This window comes from Verticillium dahliae, genomic scaffold, assembly GCF_000150675.1.
Source record: "Verticillium dahliae VdLs.17 supercont1.27 genomic scaffold, whole genome shotgun sequence".
NCBI classification, from domain to species: Eukaryota; Fungi; Ascomycota; class Sordariomycetes; order Glomerellales; family Plectosphaerellaceae; genus Verticillium; species Verticillium dahliae.
In genome coordinates this window covers 290,523-310,552 of record NW_009276928.1, presented here as the reverse complement: position 1 = coordinate 310,552, position 20,030 = coordinate 290,523, and the positions used below count along the sequence as shown (strand labels likewise).

General features: G+C 53.9%; 7 protein-coding genes across 7 annotated transcripts; 3 read left to right on the top strand and 4 right to left on the bottom strand.

Moving 5' to 3' along the window:
- Positions 1-478: 478 nt before the first annotated feature.
- On the top strand, positions 479-2,266 carry VDAG_09801 (siderophore iron transporter mirB; the record flags this gene model as incomplete). The annotated part of the gene is made up of 1 exon (XM_009654660.1): positions 479-2,266. One exon carries the CDS (start codon positions 479-481, stop codon positions 2,264-2,266), a length of 1,788 nt encoding a protein of 595 aa, XP_009652955.1.
- Positions 2,267-2,480: 214 nt separating this feature from the next.
- Positions 2,481-3,459, bottom strand: VDAG_09800 (acetylxylan esterase; the record flags this gene model as incomplete). The annotated part of the gene is made up of 3 exons (XM_009654659.1): positions 2,481-2,795; positions 2,879-3,055; positions 3,121-3,459. 3 exons carry the CDS (start codon positions 3,457-3,459, stop codon positions 2,481-2,483), a joined length of 831 nt encoding a protein of 276 aa, XP_009652954.1.
- Positions 3,460-5,114: 1,655 nt separating this feature from the next.
- VDAG_09799 (uncharacterized protein) lies at positions 5,115-5,774 on the bottom strand (the record flags this gene model as incomplete). Its single annotated transcript, XM_009654658.1, has 3 exons — positions 5,115-5,238; positions 5,293-5,369; positions 5,508-5,774. The coding sequence occupies 3 exons, from the start codon at positions 5,772-5,774 to the stop codon at positions 5,115-5,117; spliced, it is 468 nt and encodes a 155-aa protein (XP_009652953.1).
- A 1,953-nt stretch (positions 5,775-7,727) lies between these two features.
- VDAG_09798 (WW domain-containing protein) lies at positions 7,728-8,720 on the top strand (the record flags this gene model as incomplete). The annotated part of the gene is made up of 1 exon (XM_009654657.1): positions 7,728-8,720. One exon carries the CDS (start codon positions 7,728-7,730, stop codon positions 8,718-8,720), a length of 993 nt encoding a protein of 330 aa, XP_009652952.1.
- Positions 8,721-9,133: 413 nt separating this feature from the next.
- Positions 9,134-11,472, bottom strand: VDAG_09797 (uncharacterized protein; the record flags this gene model as incomplete). The annotated part of the gene is made up of 2 exons (XM_009654656.1): positions 9,134-11,083; positions 11,137-11,472. 2 exons carry the CDS (start codon positions 11,470-11,472, stop codon positions 9,134-9,136), a joined length of 2,286 nt encoding a protein of 761 aa, XP_009652951.1.
- Positions 11,473-12,050: 578 nt separating this feature from the next.
- Positions 12,051-16,136, top strand: VDAG_09796 (uncharacterized protein; the record flags this gene model as incomplete). Its single annotated transcript, XM_009654655.1, has 5 exons — positions 12,051-12,053; positions 12,153-14,514; positions 14,665-15,143; positions 15,204-15,811; positions 16,028-16,136. The coding sequence occupies 5 exons, from the start codon at positions 12,051-12,053 to the stop codon at positions 16,134-16,136; spliced, it is 3,561 nt and encodes a 1,186-aa protein (XP_009652950.1).
- A 42-nt stretch (positions 16,137-16,178) lies between these two features.
- VDAG_09795 (uncharacterized protein) lies at positions 16,179-17,421 on the bottom strand (the record flags this gene model as incomplete). Its single annotated transcript, XM_009654654.1, has 2 exons — positions 16,179-17,247; positions 17,309-17,421. 2 exons carry the CDS (start codon positions 17,419-17,421, stop codon positions 16,179-16,181), a joined length of 1,182 nt encoding a protein of 393 aa, XP_009652949.1.
- Between the last annotated feature and the right edge of the window lie 2,609 nt (positions 17,422-20,030).

Here is a 20,030-nt window from a genome sequence, read left to right as displayed (position 1 = left end):
GCCATGTAATTATGCTCTTCCGAAAGGATGCAGACCCCTGGACTTACATGTGCTGTACCATGTACACCTCATCGTACCCCCACGCGAGGATTCTCCAGGGGTCGCACAAGCGGCCGCAGATGCAGGTCTCAGACCCTCCCAAATAAGTAAGTTTTACTTCAGTGCTTAGCATAGAAGCGGAAGGCCAGTAGGGCACTCACAGGTGATCCTCCACAGTGAGCACGTTTTGCGTACGTGAGAAGGTTCCCAGTGAGCAGGTTACAGCCACTTGCACAAAACCCGTACCCTCCCGTATTCTGCCCTTTCAGGATGCCATGTGTAGTCCTCGCTTTATTCTGCAGCGCTCGACGTGTTCAATGTCGCATTTTCTAATGCCATGCTGTTTTGTCTAGAAGCCCATTGACTGACACCCTTACGGCCTTACCATCTCAAAAGGGAAGCTGGCCACCCAGTTGAAAGCAGCCAACCTGAGCAGACCATGAAGCCCCAAGCCGAGAGGGATGTCAACGCTGGCAGCCGATCAGACGATGACGAGAACCTCAGTCTCCTCAGCCATGAGTCGCACGAATCCAACATTGCCGGAGATGCAGCTCTACACACCCACGATGACCGTATTGAGGACGACCCATCTGCGGACCCTCAGCCAGGCGTCCAGAACATCGAGGCCGTGGCAATGACATGGACGACTGGCGCTCTCATCACTGTCTACGTGATGATCTGGCTCACCCACTTTGTCGAAGGTGTCGTCGCTGGATCGACCATGATCCTGACGCCTTATGTCACGTCGGCATTCGCCATGCACTCGCTAACCCCAACGGTCGGCATTCTGAGCAGCGTCGTCGGCGGCGTCACGAACCTCACCCTGGCCAAGATCCTGGACGTGTTCGGGCGCCCTCACGGCTTTCTATTCTGCATCATGCTGGCCACTCTCGGACTCGTCATGATGACCGCCTGCAACAACATTGAGATGTATGCTATGGCCCAGGTCCTGGGCACCGTGGGCAACAATGGTATTCTGTACAGTTTGATGGTCTTCGTGGCCGATACTTCTTCACTGCGGAACCGAGGCTTGTTGCAGGCCATTGTCAGCTCGCCAAACATCATTACGTGCTTCGCAGCCGGACCGATCGCGTCGAAATTCCTTGAGGGGCCGGGTTGGCGCTGGGCTTTTGGCGTTTCCACGATCATGGTGCCCGCCATCACGCTGCCGCTGTTTGGTGTCCTCTGGAACAACCATCTCAAGGCGAAGAAGAGAGGTCTCGTCGTGAAGAACGGCGCCGCCGACGAGGACCGCACATTCTGGGAAGGCTTCCGCTATTACTGCGAGCAGTTCGATGCCGTGGGCCTCATCCTGCTCTCCTCCGGCGTCGCCCTCTTTCTACTGCCGTTCAACCTCTACACTGTGCAGGGCTGGAGTCCTGCTGTCATCCTGGGCATGCTCGGAGCCGGCATCAGTCTGACGGCCGGCTTTGTCGTGTGGGAGCGGCGGTACGCCTCGATGACGCTGATCCCCTACGCGCTGCTCGTCGACGGCACCGTCGCCGGCGCGTGCCTCCTGTCGGCGACGCTCTTCCTGAGCTACTTTGTCTGGAACAGCTTCTTCAGCTCGTACCTGCAGGTAGTCAACGATCTCAGCGTCGAGAATGCGAGCTACGTCGTGCAGAGCTACACCGTCTGCTCCGTTCTCTGCGGCATCGGCGTCGGCGCCCTGATCCACTACACGGGCCGCTTCCGTCCCATCTGCCTACACGTCGGCATCCCGGTGAGCGCCGCCGGCTCCGGCCTCATGCTGTACCTCTGCAGCGTCGGCGCCGCCGTGGCGCCCATTGTCCTGTGCCAGATCCTCATCTCCGTCGCCGCCGCCACCATCATGGTCTGCGACGAGCTCGCCATCCTCGCCGCCGCCTCCCACCAGCACGTCGCCATCTGCCTCGCCGTTCTCGGCATGTTTGGCAACATTGGCGGCGCCATTGGCCTGACGGCCGCGTCGGCCATTTGGCAGGACGTCTTCCCGCGGAGGCTCGAGGCGTATCTCCCCCGCGCCGAGCTGCCAAACCTCGAATGCATTTACGCCAACATTTCCACGCAGCTGTCGTATCCGGTGGGGTCGGACGCACGCATCGCCATCCAGCACGCCTACCAGGACAGCCTGGCCAGGATGCTGGCTGTCGGCACGGGCATGTGGGTGGTTGGTCTGGTTGCTGTGATGATGTGGAAGGATATAAACGTCATCAGCATCAAGCAGAACAAGGGGCATGTTTGGTAGATTGTAGATTGTTGATTTGATAGATTACAATACAGTCAATTCATTCAATTGTCTAGATAGCCGATCATGCGCATCCCACCGCGTCACATCGACGCCAAACACACCCTCTCTTTTCTAGAACAGGCCAATGCTACCCAAGCATGATGCGTACAATCTCCTCCTCAAAACGCCAGATACTTGAGTCAGTTGCTATGCACGACACGATCATCTCGTCTTAAAGAGCAAGGCCCAATGCACCCATGCCAAACACCATTGACAAAACCAAACGCGGCCTCGCCCACCCTTCCGCCGAGGAATCGGTCTCGGTGGCCGCAGCAGTACTCTCGTTCGACACCATGTCGACCTCTGACGCATCCGCCATGACCCTTGCCTTAACAAAGTTCAGCGCCGAACTCCCGTACTTGTAAGCATAGTTCTGGTGCGTCAGGTCGCTGCTACCCTTGGAGCAGAAGGGGTCTCTTTCGTCGCAGTAGGACTGGATCCTCTCGGCGTAGGTGGCGCACACGAAGCCCTGCTCCCGCGCCGCAAACTGATTCATGTCAGCTTTGTGCTCTTTGTACCGAGGAGAGAGAGAGGGAGAGAGATAGTGCCAAGAGAGCGGGAGGGACGTACGCCACCGAGCTTAGCTGACCCGACGCTATAGGGTGAAGGGCTGAAGAATCGTGGGTTGCCCATCCACAGCGTCGCAACGACTTTCTCGCCCATCTCGGGAGACATGGGGATCATGTCGGTGATGAGACTCGGGGGATCGGGGCCGCCGCACATGGCATCGTCGATGATTTGGGCGCCCTGCGAGTTCACGGCATGTCAGCGCCTTCGTCTCAGCTATATACCCGCGCTTCGGGATGCCTTACCATGGAGTACCCTACGAGCACAAACTTGGTCTCGGGACACCTTGTCATGACGGCTTGCGTTTGATTCAGCAAGGCCCTGAGTCCCGCCGTCACGCTCCGCCCATATGCATCACCACCTTCAGCAGGGTAATTGATAGCCTCAGCCGTCGACGAGGGAAACTGGTCCAACAGGAGCTGGACGACACCCTGTGTAGAGCCAAAGCCCGCTGGCGCTGTCGGTTCTCGCGCGCCCAAGATGTGAAGCTGCGGGCACGAGTTGCTGTCGCCACTCTGCCTCATGTCAAGACCCCCGGCTAAAGCACCGGCGATGAAGTATGGTAACGCCAAGATGGACTTCATGCTGAGAAAAGTATATCTCACGCAAAAACGTACGATCGTGAGGTACAGAATTGATCGACTGGTACCGAGGCCAGGAACGAGCGGCTGGCTTGCCTTTCTTTAAGGGATGTATTAGGCTCCCGATACGACCCTGAAAGAGCGGAGATCCTGAAGGACTTGGTGCTCAGACGTCTCGTCAAAGTGCTGGGCGCGATGTCAGGCAGGGGTGAACAGGGGTTGCGAGAGGCGTTTTCGGGATGGCGGGGCCTACGATGCTGTACAGGTTGCGGTGCGGGTTGGTAATAACTGGATCAGGACAGCAATTCGGCCAATTGACCAGAATCTGTCCAGCCAGCATCATGGACCGGAGGTCCCGAGAGCAGAGTTCCCCAGGCTCATGTTTGACACGCAGCTGTCATAAACGTGGAAACTGTTAACAGGATGCTTGCGGAATCATGGCTGAGTGCGTGGCACAGCCGTGACCTGTACGCACGGACTTGGCTGGACTCCAGGATCTTGGGGCAAAGAGTATGATCGACAACATGAGACGTCGCTTGGAGCTCGCGAACAACTGACCTGCAAGCCTCTCAGCGCCGTGTGCCCCTTGATAGAAAGTTCATGTCCCGTGATCGTCCCGTAATCGGATTTATTGACAAAGCGGATATTCGACCCAGTTAAACTCCCTCCCAATGTCTTTCCAGGCCAACAGGCGGCCAGCTAGCCTGTGGTCAGGTGGTGAAGAGCCCTCTCCAGCCAGATTATAGGAAGAGACCTTGAACCCGCTGAAATGTCAAAAACTCGCGGCGTGCATCGAGCTCGCATTCAATAGGCATGTACGAGATGATCTGTGGGGTTCATCGTTTCTTTTGTTCGTACAGACTTATGTCAACAGGCGATTACGAGACGCCTGGTTGCTCGTAGCATAATAGCTCGGGATCACCTAATACATTATAATCGTCCAAGTGCCGAGCGCATGCGCGAAGGTTCCCAGACAACCTTGTGATGTCTTGTATGATCACCATTTCATTCAGTTTCTGGTTTTTAGAAGGCAGGTTTGACATTGTGCACCCATTCTTCGTGAGAAATAGAGTTCGTTTGAAGGGGTCGTTATAGGTCTCACAGTGAAGCAGTAGACGATATGAACACGAGGGCTGCCACCATGCCTGTAGACGGTTGAGGCGTTTGGCTAGCGGGGGTGGTGTCGTGTTATTGTGCTCGTCACCCTGGGGGTAAAGAGTCCAAGATGTACCAAGGTTCATCACAAGCACTTCATCAGAAGCACTTGCCTAACACTCGGACAGAAAATCAATCGAGATTCACTACACATGATGCAGCACCACCTAAAAGCGCTGCCACGCCTGCGGGTAAGATAAGAAGGGCCAAGGCTTGGCCTTCTCTGTGCTATTTGTGAGTACGACGCAGAGCGACTTTCCGGAGGACATTGCAAGCAAAATATGTTCGTATCTATGAAAGTTTCGAAATATCGCAACAGATCCTAAGGAACTGTATATAACGAATACAACCCCCTCTTTGACGCAGGGGATATACAAGCAAGGACCATGCTGCAGAACTCACCTGACCATGCCATAGGCTGGCCACTGATTTTCTTGTCTCGCGTCATTGTCTTGCGGCTTATTACCAGCACGTCTTCTGTCACGCATGGGTTGACAACCAGCTCAGTTGACTCCATTCAAGTTGAGCTGGTACGCCTTGTTGCTGACCATTTCGCTTCCCCTGACTGTGTTGTCCGAACGGTAGCACGAATCCATAACACGGCCAGCTGCGCGAGCAACTTTACTGCTAAGCTATGGATCAGTATGTGAGGTTTCAACCAAATGGGGTCTATGAACTTACCAGATATCTGTCACTGGCAGGCTCTGACTACCACCAGTCGTCCCGTAGATCCTTGCATTACCACAGCGCCGGAAAAGCTGACCATATTGGTAGAACAGTGCAGCCCCGGCTTCCGATGCTGGCCATGTAATTGATGCATGTGACAGCGTCTGGACCCTGGATTTGAACAACGAGTCAACAGATGCTCAAGCCGTCATAGCGCATGTTAAGCCTACCCAGGCTGGAGGTGGTGAGGTACTGCTGGTCCAGCATGTCACACGTTTCTCGAGGGCTCGGGATTCCAGCAAGTTGACATCCGTGCCATTGATGTAAGCCAGATGAGCATCTATCGCCTCTTCAGGGCTGAGATGCTTCCCGTCGGGGCTGGCAATGATGTCTTCGACCCATTGCTCAAAAGAAAAGGCAGAAGCCTCGGACCCCGAAGGGATAGCCACTGCCTGGGCGACGGCCAGCAGCGACAGAATCGGGACAGGGAACTTCATGTTGGAAAACGGCAAATGGTAATTGAAAGTACCGGGGAATTGTCGAGGAGGACTGGGACTGTTGGTCGAGGGCTTCTCGTTACTTGCCGTGACCCTGCCGTTGGTTCATACTTTACTATCATCCAAGCTGTTCCAAATCTGACCCTTGTAACACGATTTGATCGCGATGCAAGAGATAATGATTCTTTGTCGAAATCCCATCCACTTTCGTAAATGCATCCAATCAGACTAAGTGGAATATTGGGCTGACGGAACGACCTTTCGCTTAAGAGCAACAAGTAGCAGCAATTCAGGGAATGCTAGGTATTAGCTTGCTAGCCTCGGGTTCTTGAAGCATTGTTTCTAGAGTTGCTGTACGCGTAAAAGGAAATGGGCTGGGTGTCGCATCTCAACAGGGGCCTCCAGATGTAGTCTGACGTGAGAAAGATCGTGGTAACACGCGTATCCAGTATGTCTTCTCGGAGGCCCTGGTCGATCTGCACCAATTCGACTGACAACATCGATCACCATGCTGCTGCTCACAAAGGGGAGCAGAGGATCAACGACAAGATCTATTGAACGACATCTTTGCACCAGATTCTGCCATCAGGAATCAGCTCTAAGGCCGGTTTGGATGCGAGTCGCCGCCAGAATGCCTCCGACTCCGATCGGCCCAGCTTGGACGCAAAAACCATACATCCTGGGCTTCTGGTACAGCCACCTCGACGAGATGCCAACCCGAACAGACCCGGACCAGTTCACCAGAGGCCTTGGCACGGAAGCCCCGTTGGGATTCTCAAGCGTAAATCAGCATCCACACTAGCCAGCGCCTTATTCGTTGGCGGCTTGCTTGCATACGACTACTACAACCTCAAAGTTGTCCTGCTTAAGATCGGCTTCCGGAGGCTCATTAAGGGAATTAATGGACAACCTCTTTACGCTGTTTGTTCCATCGCTCTAAGAGACATGCCAGTCTTCGACGTCGACAGCGACGATATCCTTTGAATTCGGCTCGCACTCTCAGCTGCCCCTCCATGGCGCTGAATTGTCAGTCTTCACGTATTTAAAATCCTAGATGCTTCAAGGTTTTCGTTTATCAGATGTTCTCATCTAGTTTAGCTTTTTGCATAGCTTAGGTTGTCAAGTTAGTAGCAGGTCTGGAGAAAGCAAAGGCATCAGTGCCGCGAATTGCTTTCAGCAATATTTAAAGATGTTCCTGGTTTTCTATATAATCCCACGTCTTTTCGGCAGATCATGGTTGTTGGTATTCAGGAACCCAAAGGCATAAATCTCAGCAGCTCTCAGCTACTATCAACAAGCGAATTCTACCAATCGCAACGCTACACAGCATTCTACGATGAAGATCACCAGCGTGGCAGTCGTGGCACTTTTGAGATGCTATGATCTTTTCAAAATACACCATGACCCTCGACTAACACCGGCCGTAGCACCACCGTGACTGCTCAAATTGGGCCGAAATGGCTCAGCTTCTGCAAGGGAGCATCGCGAGATGAGGGTCAGTCCCTCAGCAGGAAGAGAGGCGGCACCTGGGAGCATCGGAATGACCCTCCCGCTCAGTGGAGGAGCAAAAGAAGACACTTCTACGTACGAGGACCTTTCGGTGGTGTCGAGGTCCAAGCAGTGTACTGTGCGTGATACAGTGCGAGGAAGACCAACACGGTCCACCTGCCATGACGCAGCCATGGATTTTTCGCTGGGCCAGCCGCGCCCGAGCTGCGACTTCACTGCACAGCAGAGAAAGCGTCGATTCCATTGCACACGTTCGCGACCTGCAAATCTTGACCTCAGTCTCCCCGCGCGTCCCCCACGGCTTTCCACTTTCCACTTTCCACCACAACCATACCAACCACCAACACACGTCTGCGGTCGGCCTGTCGTTCCATCAAACGGGGATGAAGCTCTCCGCCACATTGCATTGAAGCAGAGCACCCATCTTTGTCGCCCTCTTTCGCCATGGCTTCCGACCCTCTTTCCCCGAGCCGCGTCGAGACCGAAATAGCAGGAGCTGACGCTGACGCTGACGCCGAGGCCGAGGCCGCCATCGCTGCTGCTGTTGCCGCTGCCGGCGCATCGCCCGAGCACGATCCCCAGCTCGAGGACACGGCGTCACGCGACGCCGAAGCCGTGGCCGCCCCTGCGAAAGACGATGGCGCCGCACCACAACCAGACACGATCGACCACCCGTCAGCGACACCACCACCATCCACCCGATCCTCCCCCGAGCCCGGCGAAACACACTCGGCCTCCCCGGCCCCCAGCGCCTCCGACCCCCCTCTGCCCGCCGAACAGCCTCCCCTGCCGAGCGAGGCGCCGCCGCTCCCCGACGAGGCCCCGCCCGCCGCCGGAGACGACGGCTGGGACTTCCAGTGGGACGCCACGACGCAGGCCTACTTCTTCTACAACCGCTTCACCGGCGCCACGCAATGGGACAACCCGCGCCTCGCCGCCGCCGGCTCCTCGTCCGCGACAACAGCGCCCGGCGCGCCAGGCACAACGGCCGCCGCCGCAGCCCTCACCGCGCCACCGCCCCTGCCAGCAGACACTTCGCGCCCGCCCGCCGGCGGCTACAACCCCGCCATCCACGGCGACTACGACCCCACGGCCTGGTACGCCCAGACGGAACCCTCGGACGAGGAGCAGCACGCTGCCGCCGCGCAGGCCGGCCAGCTGCTGGGAGGCGACTACGCCGCGGCAGCCGCCTTTATACGCTTCACGAGCCAGTTCCAGGCCGTCGGCGACGGACCGGATCGGCATTCGGACGAGGCCAAGAGCAGGCGGCAGATGAATGCCTTTTTCGACGTCGACGCCGCGGCCAATTCGCACGACGGCCGGAGTCTCAAGGCCGAGAGGTCGGGGAAGAAGCTCAGCAAGACGGAGCTGAAGCAGTTCAAGGAGAAGAGGAAAGCGAGAAAGGAGGAGAAGAGGAGGGCATGGCTGAGGGATTGAGGCTTTTTTTTTTTGTTTCTAGCTTTGGTTGTTGTCTTTTTTTTTCTTTTCTTCCTCTAAATTCTTATTACTTGTTTTTTTTTTGGGAAGGTTCATCGGCGTTGGATGCGGATGCGCTGGCGGGGGTTGCGCTGCATGTACCGGTCGGGAGCAGCCTGGACATTTGGGCTGCTGTTGCGCTTTGGCAGGAGAATCACCGCAGGATGGTGCAGGAATAAAAAGTCATTAGACACTGTCGAATGTGATGCCGGAATTGGGACATAGCTATACCCAGTTGTAACGGGAGAACATCGATATGAGGTCGATCGAGCCAAGGGTTGGGGTATCAGAACTTGCGTGGTCTGTTTGGTCTCGCCGCCATGTATGCAAACATTTATCCAACGACGCCAAGACATATACATGGCTGCTAACATCTAGTCTTCGTCCTCCTCGTCGTCCAGATCGTCCAGGTCCATGTTCAGATCGACACTTTCGTCATCGCTCTCCCCTTCTCCTTCCACCGCCTTCTTCTCGGCGGCCGCAGCCACGGGCCGCTCAGGTATGCTCCTCTCCACGCCGTGCTTCTTGTGTGGCGGCACCACGTCCACGGCGTCCTCAAGCTTGCGCTTCTGCGACGCCAAAGAACCGCCTGCTGCTTCAACAGTAGAGGGCTTTTGCGTCAGGAAAGGGCTGTTATTGCTGGCCAGATCCTTGCCCTCGCCGCTCAACACGGAAGCCGTCTTGGAGGCAATGCCAAACCCGCTGCTACTCTCGGCCTCATCAGCCTTTTGGTCCTCGCCGCTGCCCTGCACTTCAATGGCATCGACCATCTCATCATCATCTTCGTCATCTTCCACTTCGTCCAGCTCCTCAAAGCCGGCTGTCATGTCGACGCCATCACCAGACGAAGGCGCCGAGGAGCGAATGTTAGACCGCAGAATCTCAACCCCTTGATCGCAAGGGAAGCGGCGCGACAGATGCGGTAGGATGCTGGCGTAGCTCTTACCAGCCTCGTTGATGTAAGGATTCAGGACACTGGCGAGCATGGCGTCCCTGCTCTGGCTGAGCACAGCTGTCTGGTCGAGCAGCCCACGCAGGCCCGGCTTGAGGCGCCGCTGTGGGATGTTGGCGAGGAGGCTAGCCAAAAGCGTCTCGGCGACTTCCAGTTGCTCTTTAGGTAGACTAGTGGTTTTGGCAGGAGTCAAAGCTGCCTCACCTTGCTGTTGGGGGAGGAAGAGGTCAGCATTCGCGGCGATGCTGTTCTTCTTGGCGCCCGATTCGGGCTTGCTGGAGGGTGCGGGGGCTGCAAGGTGGCCCGCTTCCTGTTGCAGATCACGGCAGCATGCAAGCATGACGACGCCGACGGCGTCAGTTGCCGGCTTGCTCATTCCGGGACCGACAATTGGCAGCATGTCGCAAAAGATTTTGTAGGCGGCGACACGAACAACCGGGTTGTCAATGCCAGACTTGAGAATCAGAACGACAATGTCGAGACTTTCAGACGCAAGAGGGAGAGCATTGTGCTGCAGTCTCCTAAACAGAGTCTGGAGAAGGTCAAGAGCGGCAATATGTATGTTGGCCATGATACTCCAAAGCTCCTCTTTCTCCTCCCTGCCAACAGCCGGATGAGTCTCGAGAGCCTGCTCCCACGTTTGTGTCTTGCCACGACGGCTGATGAGAGAGACGCGGCTGACGGTATCAAGAAACGCGCCCACAGGAATGACGCCAAAGTCTTTGGTAGGGTAGCGTAGCGAGTCCGCCATGAGCCGGAACAACCCAATCAGCCTGTCACCACCAGCGCGAACACCCTTCCAGGCAGGCAGCTCAATGCCCGAACCCTCCCCCTGTGGCGGCGCGTCATACTTGACAGTGGACCGCGCGCGTGGCGGGACAGTATCCCAGCTCTCTTGAAAAGCGCGAAAGACCTGGTCTGCACAGAGATGAAAATTCTTCGGCAGTTCTGCCGCAAACTTGGCCCACTCGTCGCTTGGGCCAGACTTGCCGGCGGTAGTAAAGTGGATGGAGATGGCGACTCTTCGGCTTGCGCGCTGCAAAGACTCGGGGACCAAGATGTCGTCGGAAGACGTAGGTGCGAGATACGGCTTGATGACGACCCTGATATCCTTGTTGAACGGGCGGCAGGTGGCAGGGTAGAGAGGTTGCAGTGTAGCAAAGGCGTCCAGAATCGTCTCGACAAGGTGCAGCGGTGTCTTCAAGCGTTCACCGGCCGGTGGCTGTTTCACGAGCTGTAGGCAAGCGTTGAAGAAAGTGGCAATGGTGGGAGTTGCGATCTCGCGCGTCAATGTCTGGAAGCCGTTGACGAGGGTGTAGATTTTGATGAGGGCCACCACACACAACTCCTTGACGGCGAAGGGGTCGTTTTTCTGCAACTGTGAGTACATTGCCTGACGCCAGAAATCTCTCACAGTCAACCCACCTGAAGAATCGAAAGAAGACTGCGGACCCATGGTCCAGATTCGCGCAGACATTCCCATCCACCAACATCGACCACGGCCTTGACGAGTGTCACACCGGTGAAACGGCCGGCGGCGCTTTTGCCGTTGAGAAGTGTCGTGATGATTGTCTTGAGCTTATGCACTAGCATGTAGGCCTCGTTCGCGCCATCCTTGGCCTTGGGATCGTGCGGCGTGGAGAGGACATCTCGGCACCGAAGAACGTGGCCTGTGAAAGCCGGTATCGAGTGAGGCAGCTGAGCGGGTGGTGTAGATGTGAGGCGGCGGCAGAGGACGCGCAGATCCGGGGGAAGAGACATGGCAGCTTTGATGTTAACCAATCTCCCAGGCGGTTGAAACCAAAAGCCGATGAGTCTGTCTCGGTGGCAGCTTGCAATACGAGATGGCGCAAGCACTTCTTTCTGATCAATGAGCGAAACCTCTGAGGAACTGAGGAAGCAGCTGTTGAAACTTTTTTGGCAGCGATTGAGAAGTACCTCTGTATCTTTTTGCGGGACCCCAGGCCCACCATCTCTGATTGGTCGAGATCTCCAATCCCCCTTGTTCCTGCTCCTGCTATGGTTCGTCGATCGACAGTCCCGGTAGGTCCAAGGGGGAGCTCCTGCCTACGCCCCTGCTGCCGGCTGCTGACGGTGCTAGTCAGATGCTCGTGCTGTTTGTTGCTGGCCAACCCTGAGCTCCATGGCAGGCACAACTGTCGTATCCTACTTCCAACATTCTTCCTGCTACCTCTGGCGAGCCCCCTTACGTGACGCAGCTCCCAATCTCCCCCGCGATCAATATCCTACCTACCGAACATGCCACGACTGCAGACACGATAACGTCACGTCCTTGTTTTTCTGTACTTCTGCTGTACTGGGCATCTTATCTTGCGCAAATGGTGAGCATTGTTGACGTCTAGTGGGACCCCCCTTCCGTGATGTCAATCTGTCTGCTTCAATGACGTACAGCTTGGCTAATCCCTCGCCAACACCTCCAGCCCGACGCGACCAAAGCCGCCCACTACATCCAGGCCCTCGATGCTGCGAGGGCCGAGGGGAACTGGCAAGCTGTTCCCGAGTTTGTGCGCAAAATCAGGAAACATGCGCCGGATCGAACATGCCTCACCTTGACCGCCGAGCTCGAGTACGCCGTGTCAACATCCTCCAAAACCTCTTCGAACACTGCCTCCCGTCCTCAGACCGCACGACCTCAAACTGCTGCAGCGCCTGCGAGCGACATCGACACAGCTGATCACATCCCCAAGCTTCTCGGGATCATCGAGAATGACGACCTGCACCCCGAAGACAAATTCCAGGCGCAAGTTGCCGTGGGCTGGGTGCACTGGACTAGCAAGGAATACCGCTTGGCCGCCACGAGACTGCCTTCGACCCTTGACCAACAGAATATCCAGGATCCCGACAACAAGGTCTCCGAATGGACGAGCGTCTGCTCGCTCAAGGCAGCCTACCTCAAGGCCGACTGCCTCGTCGTCAGCGGACAGAGGGAGGAAGCACTGCGCATATTCGAGGCCGCTCTGCCGGCTGCCACGGCCATATGGTCGAGAAAGAGCGGCGGGAAACAACTGCGATACTGCTCCGAGCTGTTCTTGACCGAGTTCTGCATGCTGCAGAGCGAGGCTCTCCAGTCCAACGAGAGATCCCTCCAGGATATGGACTCTCTGGCCTGCTATCGGTCCTGGGCCAGGTACTGGGAGGCCTTCACTGTTGTCGGTGGCCAGGGCTACAGAGGCTCTGTCCCGAGGCGCCGCGTCTGGAACGAATACTACTCGGCCCTTTCCAATATCCTCGACCTTAACCTCCCATACCCCACAGGCAGCTTGCCCGCGATGACCACCGAGATGTCTCCGAGAAGCCTGCTGCGCGTGGAACTGAAAAAGGTGGAGGCTGCTTTTGAGGCTCTGCTGATTGCGGAAACTCAATTCCCAAAAGCTGATGAGGAGCGCGAGGAAGTCGAGGAGTTTGCCAAGTCCGTCATGAAGAATTGGTCCATTCTTTGTGGTCGCGGGTGGAGGGAAGAAGACCTCGGTGAAGGCGGCCGTGAGAGCGTCAGCCGTGGTGCTTTGGATGTCTTTTACCGTGCTGCGACTAAAACCTACCACTCGACTGCCATTCTAAGGTTCATCTTCACTGTTCACTTGTCAGTCGCCGAATTCGACCTTGCGTTCAAAGCTTTTGATTCATACTTGGAGCTGGTCAAGCACGGCAAAGCAAGAGTAGACAAGACGGGACATTCCGAGGGCGGACTCGATGACGACGGCACGGTCCTTGAAACAATCTCGCAGTGCATCCTAGCGCTATGTCGGTACGGCGGCAAGGATGCCATTGAGAAAGCCAAAGACCTGGGTGCTGAGCTGGAGGACTGGATGGCGAGATTGCCGCAGCTGAGGGCAGGCGTTTCGGACGGAACCACGCTTCCGGAACTCGAGGAGACCACCAGCACGCTCCATCCCGAGATCTCACCCAGATCTGTCTCTTTGTCGTGGCAGGCGGTGGGTCTATCACATGCCCACTGGTCCCGTGTGACCCACGACGCCGGCTCTCGAGTCGAACTGCAAGCCAAGGCGATTCGATGTCTTCGAAAAGCAGTCTCGCCAGAGCTTGGCCGTACTCGCGACGTTCGCAGTCTCTTTGCCCTCGGTCTTCTGCTGGCGGAGCGGAGAGAGTTGACGCCAGCCATTGAGATTGTCAAGACTGCCTTGATTGCGCACAAGTCATCAGACGATGTCCAAAATCACTATCACGGCCCGTACTGGCAACAACGCTCGCTTCTCCCGTTGTGGCACCTGCTTGCCTTGTTGATGAGCGCGCGGCAGGACTACGTCATGGCAGAGAGGTCGTGCGAGGGCGCGTTCGAGCAGTTTGGCGATGATACCGTTCTTTTCGGTAGGTCCAAGGAGGGATTCAGGAGTGATCATCTGAATGACCTCGACGAGAAGCACGCCAACGTACACAGCGCAGTTGTGGACGAAATGGATGACTTTGAACGCGAGAGCATCCTCGAGGTTAAAATGACGCAGCTCGCCCTTGTAGAGGTGGTGGAAGGCCCTGAATTTGCCGTCAATGCTAGCCACGAGCTGCTCTCCCTCTTTCAGCGGCTTTTCGGCGATGTCAAGCCTAGCAAGCCCACTCTCAACTTGCCCACAACGACAGAGGTACCGAAGAGCTCGGCCGGCACGCTGCGCAGTATTAGGGGCAGCATCTTCGGCGGCCGATCCGAGCGCACAGGTCGTACTTCCAGACGCGCGAGCCTCCTCGAAAGCGAAAAGTCCGTGGCGCTATCGACACGGCCCCCTACGTCGCAGACTTCTGCCGGCGTCGCGCCGACCATCCAGGTGACCGGTGAGTCTGGGCAAGTGACAGAGCGCAAACCTTCTCGTAGGTTGAGGGGGAGAAGCGAGTCTGGCAGGCGCAACAGCCTCAAGAAAAGAGAGAGCAGCAGCAGCAGGAAGAGGGCGCCAAGCCTCGGCCCCCCTATTCACTCACCCACAGTTGTGGATGGCGAAGTCTTTTTCACTCCCACGACTGAGATTCCCATGACAGATTTCCTCGGCTCTGCCAACGGCGGCAGGCAACAAATCTCAGGATTCACAGGACCCCGGGGCCAGACCCTGAACCATCTCGACTCGTACACATCCCAGGCTTCCAAGTCAACCGCATATTCCTATTCAGAGATCTCCGCAGATGCAACATACACCATCACCAATCCTTTGCCTGTCATCAAGTTTGCTCAGGAAGTGCAACGGAAGCAGCGAACCACCCTTCTCGTTAAAGTGTGGCTGATGATCGCGGGCTTCTATCGAAGAGCTGACATGTTTGAAGACTGCCGGGGCGCTGTTGGAGAGGCGCAGAAGCTGGTGCAGGGACTCGACACGGAGCGGAGCGCATCGGAGAACGGGGCTGCGTACCGAAACGCGGGATGGGCGGAGAGGAAAAGTGTCGACGAACTGTGGGGTGACGTTTGGGCAGAGGTACGATCCCATGACAAAGAGAAGGCACGATGGACAGGACCAAGACTAACCTCTGCATAGTTGGGCTACCTTTCGCTCGCGAAAGAAGCACCCTACGACGCTCGTTCCGAGTTTGAGTCCGCCCTGACGCACTTCCCCAATCACCCGGCAGCCATTGTGGGCCTCTCCAGTATCCTCCTTGATATTTTCACGGAGCAGATCCGCCCGCCGCCCGCCGTGCCCAGTCTCTCCACCGAAAACGGACTATTCGACTCGGACCTCACCCCTTCGGCGTCACTGCCCCGCATAACCACACCAGCTGATGGGCTCCGCTCCGAGCCGCTTGGATTGGGTGCCGGCAAATCAGTCAACGCAGAACATCATGCCGAGTCCTGCATCATCCACGACAAGGACTCGAAGACGGAGGACGATGACAAGCTCCCCGCGCCTTACAAGGCCAGCTCGTTGCCCCTGATCGACCGCCTTGCGGCTCGTGATCGCGCAAGCGGCCTGCTGACGGGCCTCACCAAGCTGGGGTCCGCCTGGGACTACTCCGAGGCGTGGTTCGCGCTGGCCCGCGCGCACGAGGAGAGCGGTCTGCCGGAGCGGGCCAAGGAGGTGCTCTGGTGGTGCGTCGAACTCGAGGAAGGCAGGGGCGTCAGGGAATGGCGCTGCCTGGGCAGTGGAGGGTACGTTCTCTAAGCAGGCTGCCTGCTCAATATCCTAGTATATCCTAGCGTGCGTAGCGCAGCTTCTGTTCTTCGAGCATCGGGGGCATTTTTAATCAATCGACGTGTTGCAAGGAGCGTTCTGAACAATCAGCATCCTGTGGGCATGTACGTGGGATAGAACCAAGGTCATGTCCCTTGGACTTGTAGAAATTTCTAACGTTGTGTATTCCATAGCAAGATTGCCCGAGACATCACCAACCCCGCCGCCCAAAAAGAAGATGACAAACCTTGCGCAGACACCGATGAAATCATGATGGAAAAGAGGAAAATTCAAATGAAATAAGAAAAAAAAAAAAACCGAAGAAATGCAGATGACCAAAATAGATCACCATGCGGACAGACCGGGCGGCAGCAAAGGATACTCTTCTCCATCAATAATCTCCGAGCCGAACGGATACCTCGCGTCCAGCTCCGCCTCCACCTGTGCCTCTGACCCGTCTCGTCTCCAGACGTCGTTGCAATGGCCGGGAATGTACTCGGCGGCGTCCATGGCAAGCGTCATCTTAATCTCGGGGCAGTAATCCCAAATGTGCTTGCGTAGGGACGGCTTGCCCCAGACAGGGCCGTGGAGGTAGGCCCCGCTGCCGCCGGTGTGGTAGCCCATAGGCTCGTAGAAGCCGTCGCGCCAGCTATCGAGCTCGGGGACGTATTCGCCTGCAGCCGCAGCATCCAGCGAACTGTTGAAGGCGTCGCTGTTGCTGCCGACTTTGACTTTTTCGCCCACGAACCCCTCGCCACTGAAAACAATGGAGATGGTGCTGTTGGCAGTACGGGCACCGGGTCGGTGGGCGAGACGCTCGGTGAGCCAGACGTCTTCGGGTTCGGAGTTGTCGACGCGGACCTGCTCACGGAGGACATCGATTATGGCGGAGACTCGTCGGAGAGACAGGCCACCGTTGCCACCCCAGCGACTACTGGGGTTCCAAGGGGCGCCAATCCAGTCGAATTCGAGAAAGTCGTTGATGTTGTGGCGACTGTTGGCGCAGAGCATGCTGTCGGTCTGGAAGACAAGCAGCCACTCTGCGGGATGGAGGACAGTTTCGTAGAGCCACAGGTTCGTCAGGAAGCGGGAGATCATCTCTTGACCGGCCGTGCTCATGTTGGACGGAATGAAGGTGAGGTCGAGTTTGCCAGAATTGACATGCTCGCGAATGGCCATAGACTGGTTGATATGCGCGACGGATTCCTCGGAGCCCATGAAGCGGAAGCGCCAGTCAGGGGGTACAACGGCCATGAAGTGCAGCATGAGGGGGGCTAGTATAGGATTGGGACGGTTCTCAATCAGGAGGGCGACCTTTGTGTGGTTGAATGGCGACTTGACACCATAATGGAGGCTGACTTGAGGAACTGTCATGGTCTTGATGGATGGCAGGGACAGCCATATCGTCAGGCCTCTGCCCAGTATCAGCACGCCGCTCGGGGGGGAAGGGTATACAGTGATGTGATGCGGCTCACAGAAAAATCACGAGACCGCAGGCAGACCTCATTCGCTTAGACGTCATGTTCCATAGTGCCAAGAAGCGGTTTTGAGGCTCGTCGGGGGTGGACGGCGCCGTTGAGGATTCCATTTTGTCGTGGCGTGCGTCAGTACTGGTCCCGCGCCGAACGACCAGCAGCAGCAGCAGTACAATGGGTTTGATGCTGAGGGGAAGATGGAGTGAGGTGGGTACGTCAAGACAGACCGTCTAGAAGGGCAAGAATAATCAAAGACGACGTTGATGTGAATCACAGGATCCGTCCGGGAATGGAACAAGTTGATTGACAGTCAGGATGTGGCCAGTTCAGTAAGGTACATGTAGGTTGTTAGAGAGCTGGGAGCTTTCCGTCTGATGGTAAAATGCCAAGCAAAAATGAGACGAAGTTGTCGACCAAACCCCCCCCCCCTGGCGGCCGCTCGCTCCTTCCGAGTCGCCCGCTATATGCTATTGGGAAGTGAATATAGTTCACCCGACCTGTGCAGGGGTACCTCGCAGGGATATAGAAACCTTATCCGACCTACTATAATCTCACGTTAAATAGTAAATATAGTATAAGGTAGCTAATATATAAGGCGACCTATCTACTACCTTAGGCAACCTCCTCTATATATATTATTAGGTTAAGTAAGTAATATTAATAGAGCGACCTAACCTAACCTATATAGGTTATTAAATCTTAGGTCAAATAACTATAAGCTAGTAAATAACTTGCCCCTATAGCCCTTTTATATTTATATAAGTAAATCTATATTATATAAAAAAGGAATTTAATCTATTTATACTTATATTATTATAAGAACTTAATCGGATTTTACTCTAATTATAATTAAAATATAACTTTATATTAATTATATCCGCTTTTTATACTAAGATTAATTAGCCCCTTTTAATAATTATAATAGCTATAAATAGATATATTACTACTTAGGGATATAAATAGTATTTTAATAATAAGTATAGGAGTTATAAGGGTTAGAGTCTTATAATTACTCTAGTAGCTTAAATAAAAGCTAAACTATAACAATTTATATATTATAAAATAGAGAAAAGTCGTAGCTATAGAATAGTATAATTTTTATAATATTCTATAGAGCTATTCTATAGTAATAAGCGTTTAAGTTCTCTTATACCTTATTAGCTAGAGCTTAAATCCGACTCTACTTCCCCCGCAGGTCTAGAGGTAGTCTAAGCGCCTTATCTATACGTAGCTACTAAGGGTTAATCTATTATATATAGAGGGCACCCCCTAGACCTATTTTTTAGGTTTTTAGACTTAATAATTATCTAATTCTAATTATATTCGTAGATCCCTATTATATAATAATTCCTATCTAATTTATACGTTTTTAACTATTATAAACGGGTACCTTCTAAGATACGCTTTATTCCTATTAGGATTAATCTAAGTACTTCTCTTGATTAATTATAACCTTCTTCTAATTACCCCTCTACTTATTTACTTTCGATCTAAATGAAAAATATACTATTTTATAGCTCTCGTTAAGGGCTATAAGAATCTTTAATCTATTTCTCGACCCGACGTCTCCTTCTTAAGATATAGCTACTTTTATCTCTCTCTTCCTCTTATCTATTATTATCTCTTTATTCTATAACTAAGCTATACCCTCGGTCGTTGCCTAATACCTCCTACGTCGACTACGATATATACTAATAATAAGAAGTTTTAGCGCCCTAGCCTCCTAACCTTCGAGATAGATAAAGTAAGATTTAAATTAGATTCTATTTAATTTTAGTTCTAATTACTTTAAATTTATAAAGTTAAGACTATAATTAATAAATAATATTACTATACTAAGGCTAAGGATAGCTCCCTTTACTTTTAAGTAAATTATATTTAGAAATATAAAAAAACGATTTTTTCCTATAAAGGGATTAAATCTAATTATAATTATAATAGATTAATATCTTTAAGATTATTAGAATTTAAATAAACTCTAGATATAATCTAGGTTATATAAATTCAATTAATATATAATTAGAATCTAATTATAATTTAGATATAGTCTAGGTTTATATTAGGAAAATTAAAATACGCTTATATATTATTCCTATATATATAATATCTTTCTAAATTAAATACTATAAAGGTTAGGTGAGGTATTCTATAGGTCAGGCGATATACCCTATATTTTAGATGAGGTTTTTAGTAGGTCGGATAAGATTTCTATACCCCTACGAGGTATCCCTGCATAGGTCGGGTATTCCATAGACTCATTGGGAAGGGGCCGTGAGCGTTTCAAAGCTGGAATGCACTTGCTTAGTGATGCCCTGGAGTGCAGTTGCGACCAGGTGGGGTGGATATGCCGGCTGGCTCCGTTTTCGTTGCTCCCTTAGTCGCCCTGAGCGCCACGTTCGGGTGGTCGGTTGGGGTATTTTGGGATACATAGTACATCTTGGTCCTGGCCTCCGGGGTGGCATTTGGCCATTGTGGTTGGAGGTCGTGAATGCAGCCGCCTGACACTGATGTGCCCTTCACGACGAAGAAAGAGAATCGTAGTCTCAAGGACGTTCCTTCTTGATAGAAGACAGCCAGTGTACTCAAGGCAAGAGAAGAGAAGCAACACTCCGAATCAAGTGCATGTGTGATCCCTGTCCTCCGTCAATTGCCCAAGGGTGTAGGTACTGTACCTTACTCCTCCCCAACAGTGGCATGGACGAAGCCACGCTTCCATCGTGGG